This window comes from Haemaphysalis longicornis, unplaced genomic scaffold (assembly GCF_048455015.1).
Source record: "Haemaphysalis longicornis isolate Haplotype H1 unplaced genomic scaffold, Haemaphysalis longicornis Haplotype H1 scaffold_10, whole genome shotgun sequence".
NCBI classification, from domain to species: Eukaryota; Metazoa; Arthropoda; class Arachnida; order Ixodida; family Ixodidae; genus Haemaphysalis; species Haemaphysalis longicornis.
The window spans coordinates 128,084,165-128,106,878 of NW_027526204.1; the positions used below are offsets into that span (position 1 = coordinate 128,084,165).

Consider the following 22,714-nt stretch of genomic DNA (forward strand, 5'->3'; position numbering starts at 1 on the left):
GTTGTTGCGCCCAGGTTTTGGTCTGAATGATTTCAAAAAGCTGGCTCATGCGTTGCTATCATCATTTAATGAAAGAACAGCATCCAATGTTGCAATCATGAGAGTGTGAATTCCAAAAAAGATGTTTTTTCGTGCGCGGCTTCGAAGGGCAAATGTGGAAAAAACGTGCAACAGGGTCTTTGGATTGCCCTTGCTGAAAAATCAGTTATGCAATGGTTGCTCAGAAATTTAATACAGCTGGTTCCAGAAAAGCATTTTGATTTGGAACTGGAGGTTTTTTGCGAAAAAAATGACAATAAACACAGAACATTCTTAAGAAGAATGTGAGCACTTACTACTTGCTTACGGGAAAACTGTTTTTTAGCGAGAAATAAGACTTTTTAAGGCAAGTGTGACTATGGAAAATGTGCACAAAGAACTGAACTTCCCTAATTGTGAAAAAAACCAAAAAGTCATTTTTTCAAAATTTTGCTTTACCCTGTCCCCTGAACGTCGGCGTGTTAAACCTCATAAGAAAAAAAGTGACGCACCTGCCTTCTGTACCTAAAGCATGCTGTCAGGAGGAAACTGCTCGTAATAAGACCACACACATGTTGAGAGCAACAAGTTGTGGAAAGCTTTATTGGCTTGAATGATAATGTAAGTATAGATATACTCATATGTTCCCACATACAAATGAATACAATGCGGGGGAGGGGGCATAGAGATCCTCAAGAGTGGGTGGGGGAGGCACAAGGGACATCACAAACGGTGGGGAGTACACCAGGTATGGGGAGGAAAAAAACGCGACACTCTTGTAACATGCCAGGACTCTAGGGAGCTTTTCAAGCCCCAACTCCGTTTCTTCTCAGCAGAGTCAACACTACGAAAAACACTCTTTGCACTCACTGCGCCCCATAAAAAAAAAATGCGGGCGACACATCCAGTACAAAACACAATCGTCAACAGACGCGCACCTCAACCACTCGAGCGTACTTTTCCTTTCCGTCGACAGCCTTTCTAATAAAGTCCAGTAGGCATGGTAGAGAAACGAAACGTTGGAATGGAGATATGGCACTATATATAGACGAGGGCTTGTTCTTCCCTTTTTTTTTGCTTTTCTTCCCCCCTCCCGGTTGAATGTACGACATGTTGCCCCTCTTTTTGCTTTCGTATTTTGACCACAGTGCGTGCAGAGGTCAAGCAAAAACTTTTTTTGCTGGCCGGACCTCCACACATCGTGAAACCCTATCTGGCGAGGCACACCATACAGTCACACACGAACACCACAAAAGAAATAACATTACACGGAGATAAATGCATGTAAAAAAATGCAGCGCTCTTCATGTTGATGTGTGTGTTTAAAAAAACGGCTTAATGAAGACAAGGCAAGCGGAATGTGGGACCTTGGCTTTGAGTAATACTCGTCTCCGTATCCCCGTCTCAGGAAACGGTTGCGGCGCTGCGAGATCGCCGACAAAAAATTGACACTTGTATCACAGGTAGTGGGGGAACCTGCCGATTTGCTTATAAGTAGATGTGGCTCGATTCGCTGTCACTACTTTTTTTAATTTCTGTTGAAGTTCATTTGAAGGTAGCGAAGATGAGGCAGGCTCCCCAAAGCATTGTTTTCCGCAGGCCTGATCAAAGTCACCTTGTGAACATTTCTTGAAGTCTCGTGTTGAGCTACACCGAGCTGCCTTACTGCTAAAGATCAGACCCATTCGAGTAAGCCAGGATCACTCTGCAGAAGGTGTATATTGCACATTTTGTGTTTTGTCTTTTGTTAATCTTTGAGGCACCAGCTAAAGCGACAAGCTTTTTTTTTTTTTTTTTTTTATGCCAGCAGCAATGAGTACTCGTGGCGAGTGAACTGTGCTTTAAGCTGCCTGCTTGCACCCCGGTCAAGGCACCCTGCTTCACATCAATACTTGAGCTGACATTACTGCCAATGTTTGTGTGTCTTTGGCCGTGGCTGACGATAGTTCGCACGTAAAAAGCGAGCTAGAATTCAACATCACCGTTGCCAGCGTTCATTTGCAGGGTTATTCGCACTCCTGTCATTGTTCGTTGCGTACGTATTCTGCGCAATATTTTTCTACCAGCAGCAGGCAGTGCGGTGAGCAGTTACTTTCACATTAGCTAGTGCCAATCCAATCCAAGCCAAGCCAAGCAGTGCAGCGGCATTGTAGCAGAGTGGCATATGCTCGAAGCATTCATGCGGGCTTTCAAAGCAGTGGCGGCGGTGTGAAGCCATGCGCATGTAGGCTGTGCACAAAGCGGGCGTGTGTGTGTGTTTGTGTGTGTTGAATATATCAAAAATATAGATAGCATATCCTATAAAAACAAGGCGCGACACAAACAAAACGCGCAAGACCTTTCAAGACTCAAACGTGAACTAGACTTAACGATCCTATAGTGATTTGGCTCGGAGGGTATGTACTATAGCATAAAGGATATTATAGGGACACGTAAAAAAAGCAAGCGTGTAACAAAATAAGTTGCACTCAAAAGCATTAAGCTGTGGCTAAGCAATTGAAGTGGAAGGCACTGCGGTGCAGGAAAGCTCGAGCGAAGGAAAACGTAACATTCTTCAAAAGCGACGGCAGCTTGCAGAATACGGTTGCGCGTGACGTGACAAGAGACAAAGCCAGAAGCGTAGCTTAATTAGCAGCCAGCTATCAGTGTCTGGTATAATAACGACCTTGTTATTGATTGCATAGAAGACGGCGATTGGTCGCACTCAAAGTTGTGCTTGCTCAATACTCCCAAATTGTGGAACCTTGGCACGTGGATAGAGCATCGCGATTCAGCTGGCGATTTGTCGTTGATTCGTACCTTGCAGCAGCAGGCTTTGGCAAGAAGCAGGCAGTGTCAAATGGCAAAAAGAAAAAAAAGCAATGCTGTAGGCCTTTAAAAAAAACGGATAAAAGGGATGTTTACGATGCAATAAATTAAGAGAGTATTCTGGCTCACACATCACGAAATTTGCTTTTCAAGCGCATTTAACAGGGCAAGGACAGAGGACTGAAAGCTTTGTGCAAACACTACTGTGTTGGGCTGGAATGTTTTGTATGGAGTTAAATTAACGATTGGCACTGCAAGACTTGCTGATGGGCTTCGAAAGCTCAGTGTGCTGAAGTCTTGTGTTTGCGCTTCTGTGCGAGATTCATAGCTCATACATTTGGACAGCTTGGATCCTGTGCACTCATATAGGGCACTGGTTTGTATAACACAAGGTTGGAAGAAACGTAAACAAATTGCAAGGAAAAAAAACAACTTGTTTCACAATTTTTGAAGTATGTTGCCCAGTTGTCTCTTCTGACAGAAGCCCCTTAGGGCCCTGTCCTACTCTACATTGGCAAGTTACTGCTCGTAACATAATGATTGGAAATGTCTGCAGCGATTAAAATGGAAAAACATATCCATCCTCGCATCGTTGAATCCATTTTAAAATTACTACAAAACATCATTTTCGAATACATCACACAGCAAAAAAAAGAGAAAAAATGGTATCGCATGAGTAGCTCATCTTCGAGGCACATAGATAAAAACACCATCTGTAAAAACAGTTTGCTGCGTATTCACACACTGAGAATTAGGCTTGAGCTGTCGTTCAGTTTGTCGCTTCGGGGCAGAAATTGAGTCACAACCACGGAACTCTTGTGGGGCTGAGTAGGCACACGACTCGAATGTCGTCCCCCTTCAAACAGTTTTTTTTTTCCCCTCACAGCAAGAGCAAGCTTTTGTTCCGATCCCGGCTAGAAGTTAGCGGAGAGGCATAGAGCGACGGCTTATTAAAAAGACCGGAAACGCGGCCACAAAAGATGGCCTGGTTAAGTAGGGTTAAGCATCACGAACAACAACCCTGGTTGTCCAAGACCACCACTACATCGACCCAACAATGCGTTGCGGTGGTGGTAAAAGGGGGTTGCATTGTTGTCCTCTCACCGTGCCTCGTTGGCATGTGGTCAGAGGGGAAAAAAAACAAAACAAATAAAAACCCCGGCACGGGACGAAATATGGTACAACACACTGGAGGAGGAGAGTCGGTAAAAGCGTCGGTATGTACAGCGGCTGCCGAGGCAGCGTCCTTCACAGTTCGACGAGCGTCACGTCGATGGCGTCCTCCGCCGTGGGCTCCAGCTCGATGATGAAGGTGTCCTCGTTGCAGTAGTGCCTCACCACGTCGTCGTCCATTCGCACAGTCACCCTGAAAGAAGAAGAAGAAGAGACCGCATTTGTAGATTAGCTGGTAAACTGAACAATCCCATCTCTGAGGTTAACCAGAAAAATTCCTCGGTGCACCTAAGTCTGCTTATGTGCTGTGAAGGCGAAAGCCGAGCAATTATGAAGGAGATCTTTACCGTTGTACCATGTTTCCGTCTCTTTCTTGGCTTTCATTTCCTTGTCTTTAGGCACGAATTACTTTGAAAGGAATCGGAGTTCTCCATTGGTGGCCTGCACCTCTTTACTGGCATGCCGTCGCGTTTAATTCTCGCGATATGTGAGCTCCACATTCGTCCAAAAAAATTCGTCCTCTGGCGAAAAATAAAAAATTCTTGGCCTAGGATGAATTTTTTTTCAACTGCGAAGTTCTTAAGAAAGCCGTACAGCTTTCCTTTGTAGCCGAATGGTTGCGTTTAAGTTAAGACGTCAAATTTTCCGTCGCCAAAAAATTAAGATATCCACTTGTCACACAAAGAAGTGCTGGGTCAGCTTTCAGTGGCTGTTTAGGTTGGGCCGTATGAAAATAGCTTGTTGTTCAAGGGGTTGCAGTTTTTACTGCAGTTGGCCGTTAATATTTTCATGATGTACCCATGTGTTCTTACATTGCCTCGATCAGCGACTCTGTGCATAGCTAGATTAATACTTAAAAATTTAGTGCCAGAGGTGGATTCTGCCGAACACGGGCACAGGAGGAAAGGATATATTTGTATGTGCACGCGCATACGCATATTATTCGCATATCTAGGTAAGTTTTGCCCATATAGCACCATTTAGTTTTTTGCTACTGATTGGGCTGCAAACAAGCATGCAAAAGCTCGCATTAAGTCATGCAACTGTTAGAAAGAACCAGACAAAATGTGTTTCCTGTCAGCCATGCATGCAAAATGGAAAGGAACGAGAGAACTTTGCAAGTGATGACTCACCCTTTCTTGCATCTCTTAAATATGTTCTTTATACTTGACGCTTCTACTTTGTACTTGCTCTCGATCTGGAAAGGACACGAGCCGAATGTGCAGTATGAGAATTGCGTTGCCGAGCGCACTACAAGAATTGTCAAGTGGCCCTCGTCGGTAACGGAGCAGCCCTTTGGGGGCGGAGACGAACTCACCGCTTTCGCTAGACCAGCCAGCGAAGGTGGCACCAGGTGAAGGGGGTGGAAGTACTCCTCCTTCTCTCGGCGGGCGTACAGCAGCACTGCCAACAGCAACCACAACAGCAGGAGAAGAGAAGGAAGGTCAAAGGGTAATGCGGTGGCATTTAAACACAAAAACTCTTTCTCATCTTCTTGACCTTGTAGCCATCCATGATACCAAGAACCTTTAGAACCACAATTTACGAAAGCCACGTTGCATATGTTTTTGTATTTTGTGTGAATTTGTTATGTTCATCCAGTGCTTTTGCCAGTCGGCCAGTATAAGCTCAATGCGCCAGACGGCTGTGCAGCTATAATCGTCATTGTGCATGCAGTATGCACTGGTGCTTCTATGTTTACATGTGCGTTCGCGTAATTTCCAATGTTTACCCCGCCATTGTTATTGCTATAAAAAGAATATGCATTAAGTTTAAGCTCAAATAGCTCGTTTGCTAGCTTATCAGCTCTGCCTAACTTGCGCCCATAATACATCATAGGTTCTAGTGTGGCAAATGAGCTACATGGTCACACGACCATTGTCTTTTTTTTTCTTAATTATATAGCATATTTGAGTGAATTTTGCGTAAAAACTGGTGTCAGTGTTACAACGAGACAACCTTTTGAATCACCCAAACTTGCATTTTGTCTGCATGGCACCTGTGATTAACGTTTTGCATCACACCTAAACTGCCTGGCTTGCACCTATCTTAGAATGAAATATCACTTCTGTAATGCCCTTGGACCCTGAAAAGATGTTAGATAAATGAACATGCCGTCTTAGTATAACCACAAAAGTTGTTAGGCTTTGCTAGTAATGACCAATGCACGCTTTTAGCAATGTCAGTAGCTTGCACAGCATTGCAATGCAAGAGAAATTGACAGCAAGTCAAAATGCTGCTACTACTAACTTCAAAGGTGTTTAAAGTATTTTAATGGCATTTTTAAAGTATTTATTACTTTAATGGTGTTTAAAGGTGTTCTAACTTTAACTTTTAGCCTTAAAGGTGTTTAAAGTATTTTCAACGGTATTTTCAAAGACGTGAATAGTGTTTCCAAAGGCACAGAGGCTTCTGTGAGTTCTCATTTGAAAATATATGTGTCGTAAGATGTGCTAGAGCTCAAATTGTCAACAAGAAAACAATTCCTGCTTTTACTGCAGCTACTCGTTGCCGGTTAATGTTCCTTGGATCTGTCCTGCAGTTACACTGCTTTAATAATCGAGCACAACTTGCCTGTGTTAGTTCACAAAAGCAGCTTGCTCCTGTAATCGTTTTGCTAACAGTTTTAACTGCCTTCTCTTCAATAGTCGATTTAAAAAAGCTCAACTGCATAAAGATGAGTGAACAGCTTCTGAAAATGAGGCATGTCAATTATGTTTTCACTTATCCACCAGTCATTTTGGGCTCTGGGGTGTAATGCTTATCACTAAAGAGAATCATTTTCTTGTTTGTAAAACCTTGAAGTTGTAATGAATTTTCAAGAAGAGAGGTTTACACGCATGCACTTCAGTAGAAATTCCAAAAATATTTAAAATTGATTTGAAGGGAGCATTCACAAGTGCATGCATGCAAGATTTCGCTTTATTATTCTGAATGGGGATTTCAACCTTCTTCTCAACTGAATTCTAGCACAGCTAATGCAGTTTCTTGAATTCGATTGGGTCATACGTAATCTTCTTAATCTTCTTAATGTTACGTTTAATGCATTTACCACTGCTCATCCAACACTTTTTCTCAAACAGATTTTGCAAAAAAACACAAAAACAATAGCCTCTTTTTAACCTGTGAGCGAGCAGCCCCCGTCTAACAGCTTGAAGTGATCTTTGCAGTTTCTCGCAAACCTACCTCGGTCAGTGGGGAACACCTTGAGCTTCTTGAGAGGTGGAGTGATGATAGCGGACTCGCTGTTGGCACATGTCTCCAGCTTGTCTCTCCTTTCAAGCCTGCGGGAGCAAGTGCATGCGTTTGTGTGAGCCTTTGTGCTATTAGGTACAGCAGGGTATAATGGGTCGCTGTGATCGATTTAAGGGGAGGCACTGGTCTTGAGGACATTTTTGTTATTTCTTATCCCATGTGCTTGAAATTTACACACTAAGTGTATTTTAACATCCTGAGCACAAATATGCAGCCAGTTTTCGTCTGTGTGGTGCAAGGCGATAGGTGCAATCTGTTTTGCCATTCCGTTTCGGGCAGTTTTTTCACTATCGACCTATGAAATACTCGAATACTTTTTATCCCTTTGTGCTCTAGAAGGGCCAGTGAGTGGAACTATACCACAGCAGTAATTTTAGTATTGTTTCTGCAAACACTGTAAACTTATTAAATGCCAGGTCATCAATTACAAATGTTTTCTGAAAACTAACTGCATAATATGTTGTTCTAGCAAAAAAAATTCATTTTTGTGATTTTATTGCACTGCTCAGTTCACAATCTTTTCCCGAGATATTGCAGCACATCCCAAGATATGCAGTACATCCCAAGATATTGCACCCTATAGTTGACCTCGTACGAAAAAAAATGGTTCTGAGAAAACAAGGACATGAAGTTTAGAAATGTAGGCAAAAACGGTCATTTAGATGACTTCAAAGGGCAACAGCTTTGTAAGTACTTATGGTACAGCCATAACATTTTGCAGGTACATTATTTGCGGCCTGTAGACTGGAGGTAAAATTAATATAGAAAATTGATTTCTTGGCGAATTTTTGGTCCTCAAAACTAGTGTCCCCCTTTAAGCAGTGTAGTTCTCTAATTTTCGCCAAGGCGGCCGGGGGCACGAGAGGTGGCGTTATGTACAGGAGTTTTGATCAACGTACGAGAGTATTGCATGTCGGAGAAGTGTGTGGTACGTTTCCCGGCTGATGCGCGTGACACTGCTGCTGTTTACATCCACATGAAAGACGCTAATTTTCAATCATGCAGAACAAAAGTGAAGTCTTTAAGCAAACACCGCACTGCAAGCGTACCTGCCCTGGCCGAAAATCCCAGGCCAGTCAGCAGCGGTCAGCGCGGCAGCCGGGAGCTCTTCGGGGGGAAGCTTTATCTTTCTGCACACAAGGACGGGGGGAAAAAGGGCATCCTATTGTATTGTACAGAACCTAGCAGAGCACCTGTTTTTGCGAGATGAGAACCCCTAAATGTGCGAACAGGCAGTTGAAATCTCCAGACACGTTTTTTTAGTCACTCATTCCAATAATTTTCAATCATGTAATTGTTTGTAGATAGAACTGGAATGTTAGCGGCACGCTCTGACAGCATTGAAGACCACCTTGAGTTCTGCAAGAACCCCAAAACAATAGGCTTCTTGAGCGGGCAGCACATTCGAGCGCTGTTTCCATCAAGGCACAGCTTTTAGGAATTCATGGCACAAAAATCATGCGAGGCAACGATTACGATACCAATAAAAAAGACAAAGCACTGCATGCTTTTAATCTGCGTCTATGCTGTGTTGTACTGCTGGTCCTAAGATAAATCCTGTTAGCAAGGTAGTTGGTCAAGTCACTCACTCAGGAGCGGCTGGATCGTCCGGAACGATTACTTGGCTCGTGTAGAAGCTTAGCTCCATTCCAGATACCTGCAGGGAGTAAATGTGCTTGTAACGTGGTCCAAACGGCACGCCAGCATAAATGTCCGTTTCACTTGAACTACGTTGTTATGCACACAGTTTGTCAAATTATGTGCAGCTTCAAAGCAAAGCAAAGACTACACAGGGCCACGAGACTGCTGCTCCTAGCAGGATCATGAATAAGTCAAAATCAGGGGCAAAAACAATACGGGGTCGAACGTAAGAAGGGTTTGACAAAGTTGGAGTGCAACTTGAGAGAATGAAACGCGTTGTTTTCCACAATGTGCTTCTAACATGGCAGCTGTCCAACTATTGACGATTTGACATCACTAGTGACTGTGCAGTTGCCGAAGAGTGATGGGGGCCCACCTTGTCTGTGTCCTCGCTTGGTGTGAACAACACCGGCGGTTTGATGAGATCACTCATGGAGTAGAATTCGGACCTATCACAGGATTGGTGGTACATCTCCTCAATCTTCTTGCGACCATCTGCACACAGAAGTGGGGAAAAAAAGACGGGAGCTTCTTTTAGAGAGAGATTCATGCTCTTCACTTTTGTTTCGACGTCAATAAACCAGTTATGCAGATCTACTGTTAAGCTAAAGTTTTTAAATTTGCAGCATGAGTGCCGCTTTCGTGACACTGGACTAATGCGGAGTCGTTACGACACCGTCATTTCTTGTGCGACGTATCGCACTTAGGAAGGAACCAAAGCTAACTGCCTGTGGCTGTGAGTTTCCGCTTGGCCGCCCTTCGCTCCTCGTCACGTGTCTTTCGTTCAGCACCCTGCGAAGGAAACAAGAAAGGTCGCACTCAGTAAGCACGTGAAAAGGATTCTGGCTCACGTGAGCCGTGCTGAAAAAATAAAACGGCTGTTCTAACAAGAAAGTGTTTTATTCCCGGATACACGAAGACTTCGCTGACATCGTATCCGTCGCGGAAGTGACGCCAGTACAACGAAGAAAGCGGCCTGTAAAGGGTGCACCCCTGCAAACAGGGTCTTCTTGTGGGGAAGCAACCTTTAGTACTAAAGAGTACGTTCTACTTAGGGTTGTTCGTTTTCAGGTTTTATATTTGAACATGAGAGTGTTTTATGCTGTGATACCCCAAGATTTCCCTGACGTCATATCCGTCACGGAAATGACGCCAGTGCACCTTTGCCGAAGCGACCCGGCGGCAGGATGTCGCTCGTCAAGCACACCCACAAGACAGCTGCCGACCCGCAAATCATGCTCAGCACCAGATTTTGCTGCACATTTCACTTTCGTGCTTTACTGATTCCCATGACAGAGGAATCAACCATAGTTTTTTTTACTGAACCTCTCGCTGTTTTATGTTCAGTATGTTCGTAGTGCCCACACACCTTGTCGCAGAAGACTTTGATTTGGCAGTAGCCTCGGTGAACTGGGGTGCAGCTTTCCCTGTATTCGTCGTAGGTGTCGATTTGCAGGTGCAGAGGCAGACCCTGTGAACGGGCGAGAGGGAGATCGAAGGCGCAGTGGTCAAAGAAAGTGAATACATCACTGTTTACCTTGTGAGGCAAAAGCACAGCACTTGCCAAGACTGCAATGATGTCCCTGCAGCACTTTTGTCAGTGCAAACCGCTCTCTACTGTCATGTCGTAAGTACAAGTCAAACCGTACACCGAACCTACCTTCTTGATTTACGGTGGGTTCAGTGCATTCATAATTGTGTAAGATATTATAGTCCACATTTGCTGCTGTAATGATTAGTACACCTTAAACTGTTAGAAATGAAATTACACGTGGTACATGTAATGTTCTTCAAGCTACTCCAAGCCAAAACTTCACTTATCAAGTGTGGGACAGGGTCTTTGGTCTTCATCACTTTAAAAGGGACAGTTTCGTTGCCAATTCTGTTGCTGTTAGATCACCTTCGGAGATCTTCTTGTCTAAGCTCTTTCATGGCTGGGCGATAAACACAGCCACAGATAACGAAATGCCCTTGATACCTGTGATCATGCGATTTGTCGGGAAGCGGTGGTGACTAGCTTTCCATGTACCGCTAAAAAGTATTAAGCTTTCTTAAGCCTTCAAGACAAGCGTTTTGGCTGCCACACAATCTTGAATATTAATTAAATTAAGCAGTAGTTGCCATTTGTAACAAAGAATGCCTGATAGGGTGCAATACGGTGCAAAATGTCATGGTGTAATTTTACACCGGCCTAAGGGCATATTTCTCACCTTGACACCCTTTTGGTTACTGAAGTCTGTGCTCAGGCACTGCACAGCCACGTTCACCTGCACACAGATCGTAACACACAAGCATTAGTGATACAGAATAGAAAGGTCCAAATTTTGTTAACAGGGCAGGCTCACTGTAGCTACTCAGAAACCAAATGCAGTTTTCTTGCATGAATGCATACCTAGTGGACAATTTTCCGAACAATATCTAACCATGTTCCATGTAGCTTTATTTCACCAAGAAAGTTGTGCTTTGGATTACCCTCTATCTTAACAGTAAGTAAGACGAGTTTATGTTGTGACTCTAGCCTCTTGTTTGGTTTCATAAGTAACTGATATGTTGTTTGTGCTACGGCATACTGATACTATACTTAATGTCACCTATCATCATGTGAGAGACCCATGCCCTCTGCTCGATTCTTTTGATCCTAAGCACCACCCTTTTTAAAACTTACCAAGCTGCAATTCAAAAGTAGAGAGGTTTTTTTTTTTTTTTCGAATGGAGGGGTGCCAAGAACTTGGGGGAATAGTGTAGGCACTTCTTCAAGTGCAGTGCCACCTCCTAATGTCCTCCTTGCACCCTGCCACACACCATGCTCTCAGCAACTTTGATTATGACACTGCGTGAAGGCTCAAATTGTCGAAACACTTTTTTGAGGCTTTCAACTTGGTTGTGTTGTGTATGTAGTGACCCTGAAAAGAGCACTGCAAAGGCGACGTACCTTGGCGGGGCTTTCGAGGGGGTTCCAGTAGAATGCAATGGCGTTATGAGTGACCTCTTCAATCTGGCCAATAATGCCCGTGCTGTTCTTGGTGTCTGCAGGGCGACAGAAAAAGAGCCAAGGGTCTTAGTACAAGCGTAAAATGTCCTTGCTCTGCGATTTCGAACAAGCAGAGCAACTTGCACAGTCCTCCACCTCCAGCTTTAATTCCTCTTCACGTGAAAAATCACAACTCCACTCCACTTTGCATACCTCACGCTGTTTCGGGGTGAGATGAAATGCCTCTGCTTCCCAAATCAAAGTCATTCCCATTTACCAACAAACCCACGTAATTGTTCCAGCATTTGATGGCAAGTGGCTTGGCGAAATACGGACACCTTCCCGTTTATTTTCTTTCTATGCGTGTAAGCTTTTTGGAATTTGAAAGCAGTCAACAGCATCCGTATTTCCCAACTTGGCACACACAGTGGTGTTTTGTGAGCTGTCAAGCATGTGAGTGATGATGTAGCATTTGGAGCAGTGGGTGATTTCCAAAATGCCTTAAAAATATTTGACATGTTGATGCAGGCTACGATGACTCAATAACTGCACTCTCAAAAGGGAGGAACACAAGAATGGTTAGAGGTTTAAATAGTTAATGTTTTCCACAACAATAGCTCACAGAAAGCATGCATCGAATGCCAGAATAGAGGCACCAAAAATTTAAAATGTTTTCCTGGTTCACAACACTGCTAGAAATGAGAGCACCTCAAAAGGTTTTGCATTACTCACATGGCGTCTGCAATGCAAAGAAGCAAAAAAGGAAGAGAGGAGAAAGAGCATTAGTAATTGGTCAGTGGTTAGTAATAGTTTTGTCAGTTGTACAGTCGCACGTGCTTTCTTTGGCAATGCATCAGAGAAGTCCACTTACCGGCATCCAGGATTCGCTGTTTGACGCTGTGTTGCCGGCTGTGCCAGAATTGCCATGCTTTGATTTCATCTTCGGGGGACTTCTCTTCTCTGAACACAAGCATGACGAGGCTCTGGAAAGTGCACAGTGCTGTGTTGAGCTGGATGTGTGCACCGGACACCTTAGTCTTTCTAATTGCCCCATTTTCTGGAGCAGTAGCTCTCAACTGTCAATGTGTGTGAAGGACTTTTCGTGAACTGATAACACCGATATGTGACATATTACCCAAGAAACTAACCTCACGCCCTAAAACTACTGCGCTTGTTTTATGCATGTTTGCACAAGTGTAAAGTTTCATGCACGCTTGCGGGATTGTTTGGCTTTCCTGCACAGTACTTGCGTCGCGTGGTAAAGCAAACATAAAAGTAACAAGTTGTGAGCAAATACTGAGATGATGAGTGCTCTTCATTGGAAAGCTTACTGTTTTATTTATTTATTTTTTGCCTTGTGTTGAAGTTGGATGGAAAAACACGGTCAGTGGGCAGAGCATTAATTAAAAATTCAGTCTTCACAAACTGAATAATGCAGCAACTTGTCCATTTACTGAGCTTTCCTAATGCCTGCATCCATCGTGCAGTAATTCTGCAAGTTTGATTTGTTTTTTTATGCCACCACACCTAGAAAGGTGTGCCGAGAAAGAGACACAGACACTTCTGTTTTCTCAGAAGACAAATACTGCAAAAAAAAAGAAAGCAGCAACAGTCACCTCGCCTTTTTTTTTTCTTCTTTTTTTGTGTGCCAAATTAGCTCTGCTTTTGTGAACGCTGCCTAATGAAGTGGTTCACAACACTGCCTTTCCCACCTTGCATCAAAAGGCAACAAAGGACGGTCACAACTTTGCGGGAACACTTACTTTGACTGGGGTATTCCTTAGGGGTTTGTCCGGATCCGGGACGTATTCGAGTGTAATACCGTAGAACTGACCTGCTGGAACAAAGTGCAAAGATCTATCAACCTGGCTCGAGCAGTGCCGAGGGCTACTACGAGGTAGCCACTGCCAACGGCCAGACTGGCACGAGGTGTTACAGCTGGGGCAGAAACTAGCTCACCCTTGTTGATGTACGTGATCCTATCGTCTTCCCTCCTTTGACTCGTCGAGATGGGAGACTCCAGGTAATACTTGAATCCTACATCTGATTGGCTGTAGCGGTGGGGGAGAGAGGAGAACAAAGCACAAAAGTGGTCAATGAGGAATGAATCCCATTCATGCCACACCGAGTCGCAATTCCTTCCTGCACAACTCTCGACACCTAGCAAACTACAAGGCAGAATCTTAGGATGTTTCTTATGAAGGGCTGCCATCTACTGCTGCTGCAAAACTATAGGTTGCTAAATTATGGTCAGGGGCGGATCCAAACTTTCTCTGAGGGGCTTCTATCAGCGATGACGATGATGATGATAGTAGTCTTTTATTCACCGAAATTTTGGAAAATCAGAAATGCAAGACACACAAAAAAATCACCAACTAGACTTTTTCTACGACCTGAGGGGTGTTTTTCATGGGGGTATAAATTCAAAAACTAGGGGGTATAAATTCAAATAAATTTCATGGGGGTATAAATTAAAAAAAAGTCAGGTCATCTGGACCCCCCTCTGGATCCGCCAATGATTATAGTATAGGTTGTTTGCACCTAAAGACTTTCTATAAACCTTTCCATCCGTTAATCTTTAATAAAATCAGGGCATGTTCTAAGCTGTGTTGCGCATGCGCAGTTGCATCTTCCTGTCGACTGCGCCACTTCATAGGGCAACTAGTACAGCCTATGATAAAATGGAAGCTCTAGGACGAAGAATGTAAAAATATTTATACCTAGCTTGATTGGTCATTGGAGCTATAGCATGTTCAACACCTGCAAGCTAGCTTTTCCGCACAAGAGAACCACTGATCGCGGCGCACAAGCGATATGGACGTACCTACGTATCTGCATTGCAGAGACTCATTATTCCGCAGTTTTTACATGAGGAGCTCGTCTTGGGCGCAAATCCTGCTTTTCCGCATAGCTCGAGTGTTGCGCGGGAAAAACAGCGCCCACGCGGGAAGGTTTCGGTGCACACTCACATTTTTGGTATCTGGATCTTGTCGGCGTCGGACGCCCGGCCGTACTCGTGCCAGGATCGCCGCATGGACTGGGAGCTTCCGGGCCGGCTTCCGCTGCTCGCGGTGCCGTTCGTTTGCTCGGGAGACGTCAGCATTTGCGCTTGCGTGATATCCGAGTAGTCGAAGATCTGCACAAGAGGCGGCCATCCTTTTTACAGAAAGCACAGTGCGGACTTGAGCGGCTACGTGATATTCGAACGCCGCCTCGCCTTAACGTTCCCTGGTGAAAAGACGGGCAGCGGAAGCATGTGAGGGCGGGTGGGATGTCGCAAGAGTGCAGTTTGGTTCGATGGGGAGCAAAAGCGAAACAGACGGCGACATTCTGGCAGCTCTACTAGGATTAGTAAAAAAAAAAGATATAGCGTTTGCTAACCGTGCGCGAATAACCAGTAAAAATCATACGAATTTCTAAAGGTGTCCCACTTCGAGGGGCAAGAAATGTACCATTTAATGCTTATTAGTTCAGTAGATTCCCTGGACGAGGAGTTAGGCACAAACTCCCCTAATTTTCGCACCAGGAATTTATAGACCCCCATAAAAAGGATTCCACAACCACCAGCACCCTGCCCAGGGTTTTATACACCCCCCTAGAAGGACTTCGATAACGCCCCCCCCCCCCACCCTTGCAAAAAAAAAATCGAAATTCTGAATAAATCCCTGCAACGCCTAATTCCCTTCCCCACCGTTTTTTTCCCTGCGCGTATCGCCCTTTTCCCGTATTGGTGGAGCGCCATATCTCTCGCGCCGGACGGCGCGCCGCGCTCCCCTACAGCGCAGGCGCGGCGCGTGCTGACGTCACACGTCTATCCTCCTCTTTTTGTTTTTTTTAGCTGTACCACCGTTCGTTTTCTTCTCTTTCGCTCGCGCTGTACTATCGTTCGTTCTTCCGCGTTCGTTCACTTTTTCAGGGCCGCTCGATGATGACTCTTCATTCGCGGCGCGGTTCACACTCCGCATATTTTTCAGACTTTGATACGTAACAAGTAGGCGCGTTCTATACACGTGGTTCCGAACAATGCGAAGGAGTCGCACGATTAGGTCGCGTGTGTGAACCGTCCGTGTCACTTACTTCGCGCTAAGTGCGCAAGTAACTCGAGTGTGTCCGACGCTTCTGTTTATCACTTTTTTTTTTTTTTTCAGGCGCTCCACGCGACCATCCTCTCGATGTTAGGTTGGTGGTCATCACGTTAGCAAATTTCCCATATCTGATAGCACGGGCGAAACGCGACGACGGCCAATTCCGGTGATTTAAAAAGCGCGTACCTGCGGCAAGCTTGCCGACTCCCTGGGCGTCATGGTGGTGTCGCCGATGCCGGAGTCCGGAGACGGCAGGTCCACGGTGAGCATGCCGCTCTTGTAGCCGTTGACCGAGCCGTTCTGGCGGATGTAGCGGTCTACGAAGCCGGGCTCGGGTTCGGCGTACGCCGCCCCGCCCGCCCCGCCGGCGGCCACCGCCGCGGCCACCAGGTGCTGCTGCCGCACCACCTGCTGGTACTGGTCGGTACCCGCGGTCGTGGCCGACGCGTAGTAGTCGACCGTGCTGGGCCTGCGCAGACAGCCGTCCCAACCCAGGGCTTGATCAGCCAGGCAGCAGCGATAGCTGGGGCATCACGCGCCAAACATTGCCCACTACTGTAATCTTTCAGCAAGAGAGTTTTAGCTTACCGTGGGTTAAGTGCGTCCTGTGTGTGCGGCCGGGACCCGACTGGGCATGTGCGCATTCGTTCAGGAGGGCGGCTTAGCTCCGCGGACGGGCGGCCAGCCCTTGCCGTGCCCGCGCGCACATGCGCAGTCGTGTCTCGGTACACACGGAACATACGGTACACACGATAAGCTTAAACTTTCTAATGTAGTTGACCCTTACCGTAATCCTGTAATGTAGTAGGCCGTCAGCGGGCAGCCTCACTGATGGCATTCGATGTTGCTACATAACGCACTGCGGAAAGCCAACTTTACACAATGGTTTTCAGGGGACGAAAATGGTTTTCGGGGGACGAAGGGACGAAAAGAAGATTAGAATGCTGGTGGACGAAAAGCAGAGAGGGGAATATTGCCTAGGACAGTTACCACCTGTAACACGGAAAAGAAAGTATTTCGGACCTAATAAGCTTTAGTGCCTGCCCTAAGCAGCGCTAGTATTAAACCAAAAGTGTAAAGCATGGTTATATTAGTCCTTTTTGGTAAGATGACATGTCATCACCCCGCTTCAAAGGGGAAACCAATAGCAATCATCATCATCATCATCATTTCATAAAACGATGATGGTAAGCGAAGGCACATCAAGCTCTCAAGAAAAAAAAAATCCACTTTCCGTGGTCGGAATCGAACCTGGGTCCCTCGCGTTATGAAACCGCCGTCTATCCGATTTCGCCATTCCGATTTTTTTTTTCTTTAATACATGGAAATTTTAGAGAGAAGTCAGCCAAGACAATTGACACACAATATAAACACTAACAGACAGCAAAGGGTAAGCACGTCAGTCCAACAAAGGTCGGCACCAATTCAAAACTCAGGCAAGCAAACGCACGCATCCAAAAGATGCAGCCACTCTGGTGGATCACTCTGCGCAACGTAAACGCTCCGTACCAACGCCGCCTGTTCCCGAAAAATGACCTTGGTCGGCCTAGGGGGTTCAGCATGCCGATCAGTCATGCGGCACTTCCACAAGCTAAACAAACCTAGGAGCACAAAAACGTCATACGGCACCCGATTAACGTCCTCAAATGGCAAGAAGCGAATGGTGTATGGGGTGATGTCAATGTCCTTTTTTAGTGTCCGTTGCAAAACGTCCCAGAAAAACACCGCGTCACGGCACAGCACAAAACAGTGGTCAATAGTTTCTGGTTGATTGCACAAGCGGCAATTGTCTGACCAAGGGATCGACATTCCTTTGTCTCGCAGCCATGTTTTAACTGGAGCTTAAGCGTTTGCGAATGAAGCTTAAAGAAAAAACGTTTTGGCATTTGGCGGCACGCACATACGCTTGACACGGTCTAAAACATTATTCGTATGGTCCCGCAAGTATGGCTGGCGATAAAGAGGCACGGGGAATAGATTATGAATTAAAGTGTTCGTCATAGCCGTCCTTGAAAGACTAAACAGGTACTCCAGGGAAAACCGCGCAGTAAGGAAATGAAAAGTATCCGATGCGGTCGAAGCAGTTTCGCATTTTAACTTTATCTAAAGCTTTGATTTTTTCCCGCTCAGATCGCATCTGAAGGAGAAGACGGTGAGCCCTTAACAATCAGTATCCATTAGTTTTTTTTTTTTTTTTTTTTTCTCCTGTCACTGACCTCTATCTCTTGCCGCCGTTGTTCCTTCCTTTGCCTTTACGGCACCCCTTCCGCTCAGCGATCCTTTGTGTGCGCAATTGCATAGCAGTTGCTGGCCTTCCTAAATTTTAAAACTCTACCTTCTATCCTATGTAAATTTTCTCCTAGCATTTCCTGCTGTCCCCTTCTTTATATCCCCTCCCACAATCCCCCACGGGCCTGATAAGGCCAGACAGTTTCAAGCCCTTTTCTCCTCTTCTTCCCCGCCCACTCAAAACCTGTTAGCTTAGCTTATCGCAGACAGACTAGTAAGACACAGATCCTCAATAACGCACATTCCAAGAGACGCAGATTCACAAGGATTCGCTGGACAAGCGCCTCAATCCGGGCCCACAACTACGGACAAATGGCGGCAAGCGTCGACGTAATAGTTCGACCAAAGAGCGCCCGTGCTCCTGAGGCTACTCCTCATGGAATGACCACAGCCTGCAGAGTCATAGTACAACGCACCTGTAGTACTCGTTGGAGTTGGAGTAGACAGGCCTGGGAGGACTGCTGCCTCCGGAGAAGGCGCTGGTGGTGAGCACGCCGAAGATGTCGCCCCCGTACGGCTGCGCGGGCTGCACGGTGGCGAAGACGGGCGAGTAGGGGCTCTTGGGCTCCAGCAGGTCGTCCGACTTGGGACCCTCGACGGCCTCCTGCTTGATGATCACCGTGGCCGCCTGCACCACCTCTTCGGCCTTGGGCTCGCCGCTTAGCGACGCGTCCACAAGGTCCCCGCCGCCCGAGTCCTGCACCTCGGCCTTGGGCAGGAAGCTGAGGTCCTCCTGGCGGGCCCCGATGACCGCCTGGACCGTGGCCGGCGACACGTGTCCGCTCTTGACCGCCGGCGGGGAGGAGGACGACGTGGCCGGGATGGACACCGCGGCGTGCCTGTATACGTACCCTAACTTAGCTGATGCGCTTGCTTGCTATGGTACAATGTACTAGAAGGTGCTAGAAGTGTACTAAAGTGTACTAGAAGTGTGTCTTGCAGGGAATGAACCAATGGAGAACGCGGGTTCTTTTTACGATGAAAAAATTGAGTGGAGCGCCGGTGTTCTCCGGAGAACTCCTGTTGCAGCCAGCGCCACCTACACGTTTTTTAACCAAGCTCAACAGTTATTTAAGGTGTTTTATAAAACTTTGTCATAAAATGAAGAAACGACTATTTTAGGCAGTGAATAAGGAAGAATTTACCAAACAAAACTTGTGAAACCAACTGTGAAGCAGCGGTCACCAGGGGCGCTGCTTATAACAGGAGCTCTTCAGAAGAAATTTCATCGCAAAATGGACCCCACGACCAGCCCCGAAAGACACACCCGTCCTTTCTAGTACAACATAGCTAGGCGCAAGAGAGCACCCTGCTTTATGCAGGTTGAAAAAGAACAGCGCGCTAAACACATAGCGGTCGTCCGTTCAGCGCCGTAACCTTTTTCGCGAGTCATGAACTAACCTAACCAGCTCAACAACAAGATGTGTTAGGCAGGCTGCTACTTTCGTGCGATCAACCATTTCAGCGGAGGTTCGGTAGGCGACAGCACACGAGTAGCACCAGCAATCTTCGTGCCGGCCATTGGCGTATTTAGCACTCGACGTCGAAGTCAGGATAGCGCGGAAGCCCCCGTTACACTACTTCTCTGGAACAGTCCTGACAGGACACGCGCCAACGCACCATAAAACGAGTAAAATAGACGGGAAAATGAGCAAAGGAAGCATCACGTGCGCTCGGAAGGGCCACAAGACGTGTGGCGCACATGAGGGTCAAAGGTCACGAGTCACTGGTGCACTCACGTCCAGATCTCCGGCAGGGTGACGGCGGCCTGGTGCTGCAGCTGCTGGTGCTGCTTCAGTGCGCCGGCATACTCGTACATGAGCGCCTGCTCCTCGGAGATGTTGAGCATGGCCGTGGTGGCCGCCGTCAGCGGGTGGTCGTAGTAGGCGCGCCACGCGGCCGCCGCCGCCACGCCGCCCGCCTGGCCGTTGGCCGCCGCCGCTGCCACTGCTTCGCCGTCCTGTCAAAGGGAGCAGGAACAGTCGCCGCGAGGGAAGAAGTCAGTTCAGTCCGGGGTCCATGAGGCACGCCATAGTGTACGGCTACTCCTCGAGGCAGGGAACTGTAAGCAATACTTCGTTAAACTCCTTTATGTAACACTTTTTTAAATGGGGCCTTACAGGTATCGGGTATGAAAATGCTGGTATGGTGTGCACTACTGCAGTGAGGTCGATGAAACATTTCAGCTAAAGTGAGACTTTGAATAGACCGATTTCGTTACAACGAAGGCTTCCTGTATTTTGAAACAGTTGTGCAACGCAACAGCGCGCGGCTTAGTTGCGCCGACGGGTGATCTCGGGCGCTGTAGCGCGCATGAACTGGCTTTTGCGCTTGGACCATGGTGGGACGGGCTCAACTTAGACCGAGACGGTAGCGGGGAGGGCGGTGCGCGTAAGAGGACAATAGCTGGGCGCGAGGGTGCATACCTGCAGGACCATGGTGGGTCCCGAGGCCGACATGCGCTGGGCAGCGTCGGGAAGCACGAGCGCGGCCAGCTGCTGCTGCTGGTCGGGGCCCTCGACCAGCACCAGGGCCACGTTCTTCACGCACGCCTCCTCGCCGCCTTCCTCGCCGACCTCCTCGCCGACCACCACCGCGCCGCCGCTGGTGCCGATGCCGCCGGCCTCGGTGACGACGACGCCGCCCGCCGCCGCCGCCTCCTGCGATGAAGCACGCCTGATGCCACAACAGCAGCCCTCCGCGAAATGCAGTCGGCAGCATCACGAAGTAGAATTGCGTGAGATGCCGGACAAAGCGCGGCTTCATGGTGGACGTCTACCGAACGCCACCACAGCACTCACGCCCGACCGTTCGCTTGACCGCATGCCATGCGAAGACGACTGTTGTGAGACAGCCTGTGCAGGATGAGCCCTGTTCCTGCTGATAGACAATTATAGCAAAAAGAGAGAGATAGAGAAGCTCTTTATTAGAAAACAGAGTGTTTAGCCGGCGTACAAAATCGCCTTCATGCTACTCTGTTAGGGGAGGGGGAAAAGGAAGACAGGCCCAAGAGAGAGGAGGGCAGAAAAGAGAAATTATAGCAAAAGGATGACCGCGTATCTGCTTGCTTCATAGCAAATGGCGTCAAAAGACCATAGCGTTGTGGCCGCCCCTGCCACATGACACTCCTCCCCGCACCTCATCCTATCAAGTTTACGTAAAGAGTGGTGTCAATATGATTCTAACGAGGCAATCTTTAGAATGAACCAAACTTGTGTTTTGTCTGCATGGCCCCTTTAAGCCGGAAAAGCCATTTCTGGAAGCCGCCCCTCCGTGCTGGCTTTCATTGCATTTTTTTTTTCCTTTAAAAAGCGGTCTAGCGCGAGCAGTTTAGAGCCGTGAGGCTGCTCTCCTCACCCCCCCCCCCCCCCCCCCCCCGGCCCCTCCTGCCTTCTCAAGCTCAAGGAGCTCACCTGCTTTGTTTGAACTGCCCGTCTTCAAAATGTCCCAAGCCACAAACACCCCACGTTCTACTCCAACTCCTCCACTTGACGTAGGGTCTTCCTGCCACTTGAAGTCTCTCTCTCTCTCTCTCTCTCTCTCTCTCTCTCTCTCTCTCTCTCTCTCTCTCTCTCTCTCTCTCTCTGCTTTTGTTTTGCGCGCACACGACACCTTCTCCGCTATCGCTCGCTCCCCTGCCGTCTGTTTCGTATCCACCTGTTGACTATTGGCAAGGCTCGGTCACACTCGGCCGACACGACGGCGACGACGATGAGTCCCGTCGGCCAACTGCCGAGTCGCCAGACCGCGTTGTCACACTATGCCGACGGCGACACAAGCACGTCGGCCGATGGAAAGTCCGCGCAGTGTGACTGGCTCGCCGTCCGATGAAGACGACAAAACCGGTCGGCCGACTTGTCGCCCTCCGCATCGTCGGGGGTCGATCGACAAGCGAAAACTGCGCCTCCACAACATTCGTGCCGTAATGAATGCGGCTCAATTTTGTCAGTTTCTAAAGTGTAATAAACTTATTAAGGTCCGTGAAGCCCGTACAACTCAACACTAGCGCTGCTAGCGCTATTGCGATCTGTATTTTGGTTGTACGGCTCTTCGGCGACGTCGCTGCGAACTGCATATGCGTGTGCGCCCGGCACACTTTTAGTCAGTTACGTGCAGAAGAAGAGTTGCGGAATGTATTTTAGGTTAAAAGGAATAAAAAATATAGCATATCCTTACCGTGTTTGCGTTACCGTTTCTGTTTACCATGTTACCGGAAGCCGGATTTTTCATTTACCGAAGCCGAAACAGTAGGACACATTTTAGCGCACCGTTTGCGTATTCCCGCTACCATGCCCGCTACCGTTGCGGAATGTATTTTAGGTTAAAAGGAATAAAAAATATAGCATATCCTTACCGTGTTTGCGTTACCGTTTCTGTTTACCATGTTACCGGAAGCCGGATTTTTCATTTACCGAAGCCGAAACAGTAGGACACATTTTAGCGCACCGTTTGCGTATTCCCGCTACCATGCCCG

General features: G+C 47.2%; 1 protein-coding gene across 4 annotated transcripts in view; it reads right to left on the reverse strand.

Moving 5' to 3' along the window:
• Positions 1-593: 593 nt before the first annotated feature.
• Positions 594-22,714, reverse strand: part of Grh (grainy head) — a 118,818-nt gene continuing 96,697 nt past the window's right edge. For 2 of the 4 annotated variants that reach the window (XM_077690695.1, XM_077690698.1), the window contains exons 3-21: positions 20,667-20,900; positions 19,980-20,200; positions 18,657-19,079; positions 16,138-16,420; positions 14,836-15,002; positions 13,826-13,917; positions 13,630-13,703; positions 12,738-12,849; positions 11,828-11,922; positions 11,106-11,162; positions 10,265-10,366; positions 9,621-9,687; positions 9,272-9,390; positions 8,844-8,911; positions 8,304-8,384; positions 7,186-7,283; positions 5,318-5,403; positions 5,133-5,197; positions 594-4,192 (exon numbers count right to left, since the gene is read on the reverse strand). In XM_077690695.1, the coding sequence (XP_077546821.1) occupies positions 4,075-4,192; positions 5,133-5,197; positions 5,318-5,403; positions 7,186-7,283; positions 8,304-8,384; positions 8,844-8,911; positions 9,272-9,390; positions 9,621-9,687; positions 10,265-10,366; positions 11,106-11,162; positions 11,828-11,922; positions 12,738-12,849; positions 13,630-13,703; positions 13,826-13,917; positions 14,836-15,002; positions 16,138-16,420; positions 18,657-19,079; positions 19,980-20,200; positions 20,667-20,900 (2,562 nt within the window). In that variant the 3' untranslated portion in view covers positions 594-4,074. The remainder of the gene's footprint in view (positions 4,193-5,132; positions 5,198-5,317; positions 5,404-7,185; positions 7,284-8,303; positions 8,385-8,843; positions 8,912-9,271; positions 9,391-9,620; positions 9,688-10,264; positions 10,367-11,105; positions 11,163-11,827; positions 11,923-12,737; positions 12,850-13,629; positions 13,704-13,825; positions 13,918-14,835; positions 15,003-16,137; positions 16,421-18,656; positions 19,080-19,979; positions 20,201-20,666; positions 20,901-22,714) is intronic. The other 2 variants (XM_077690696.1, XM_077690697.1) reach the window with 2 other exon arrangements.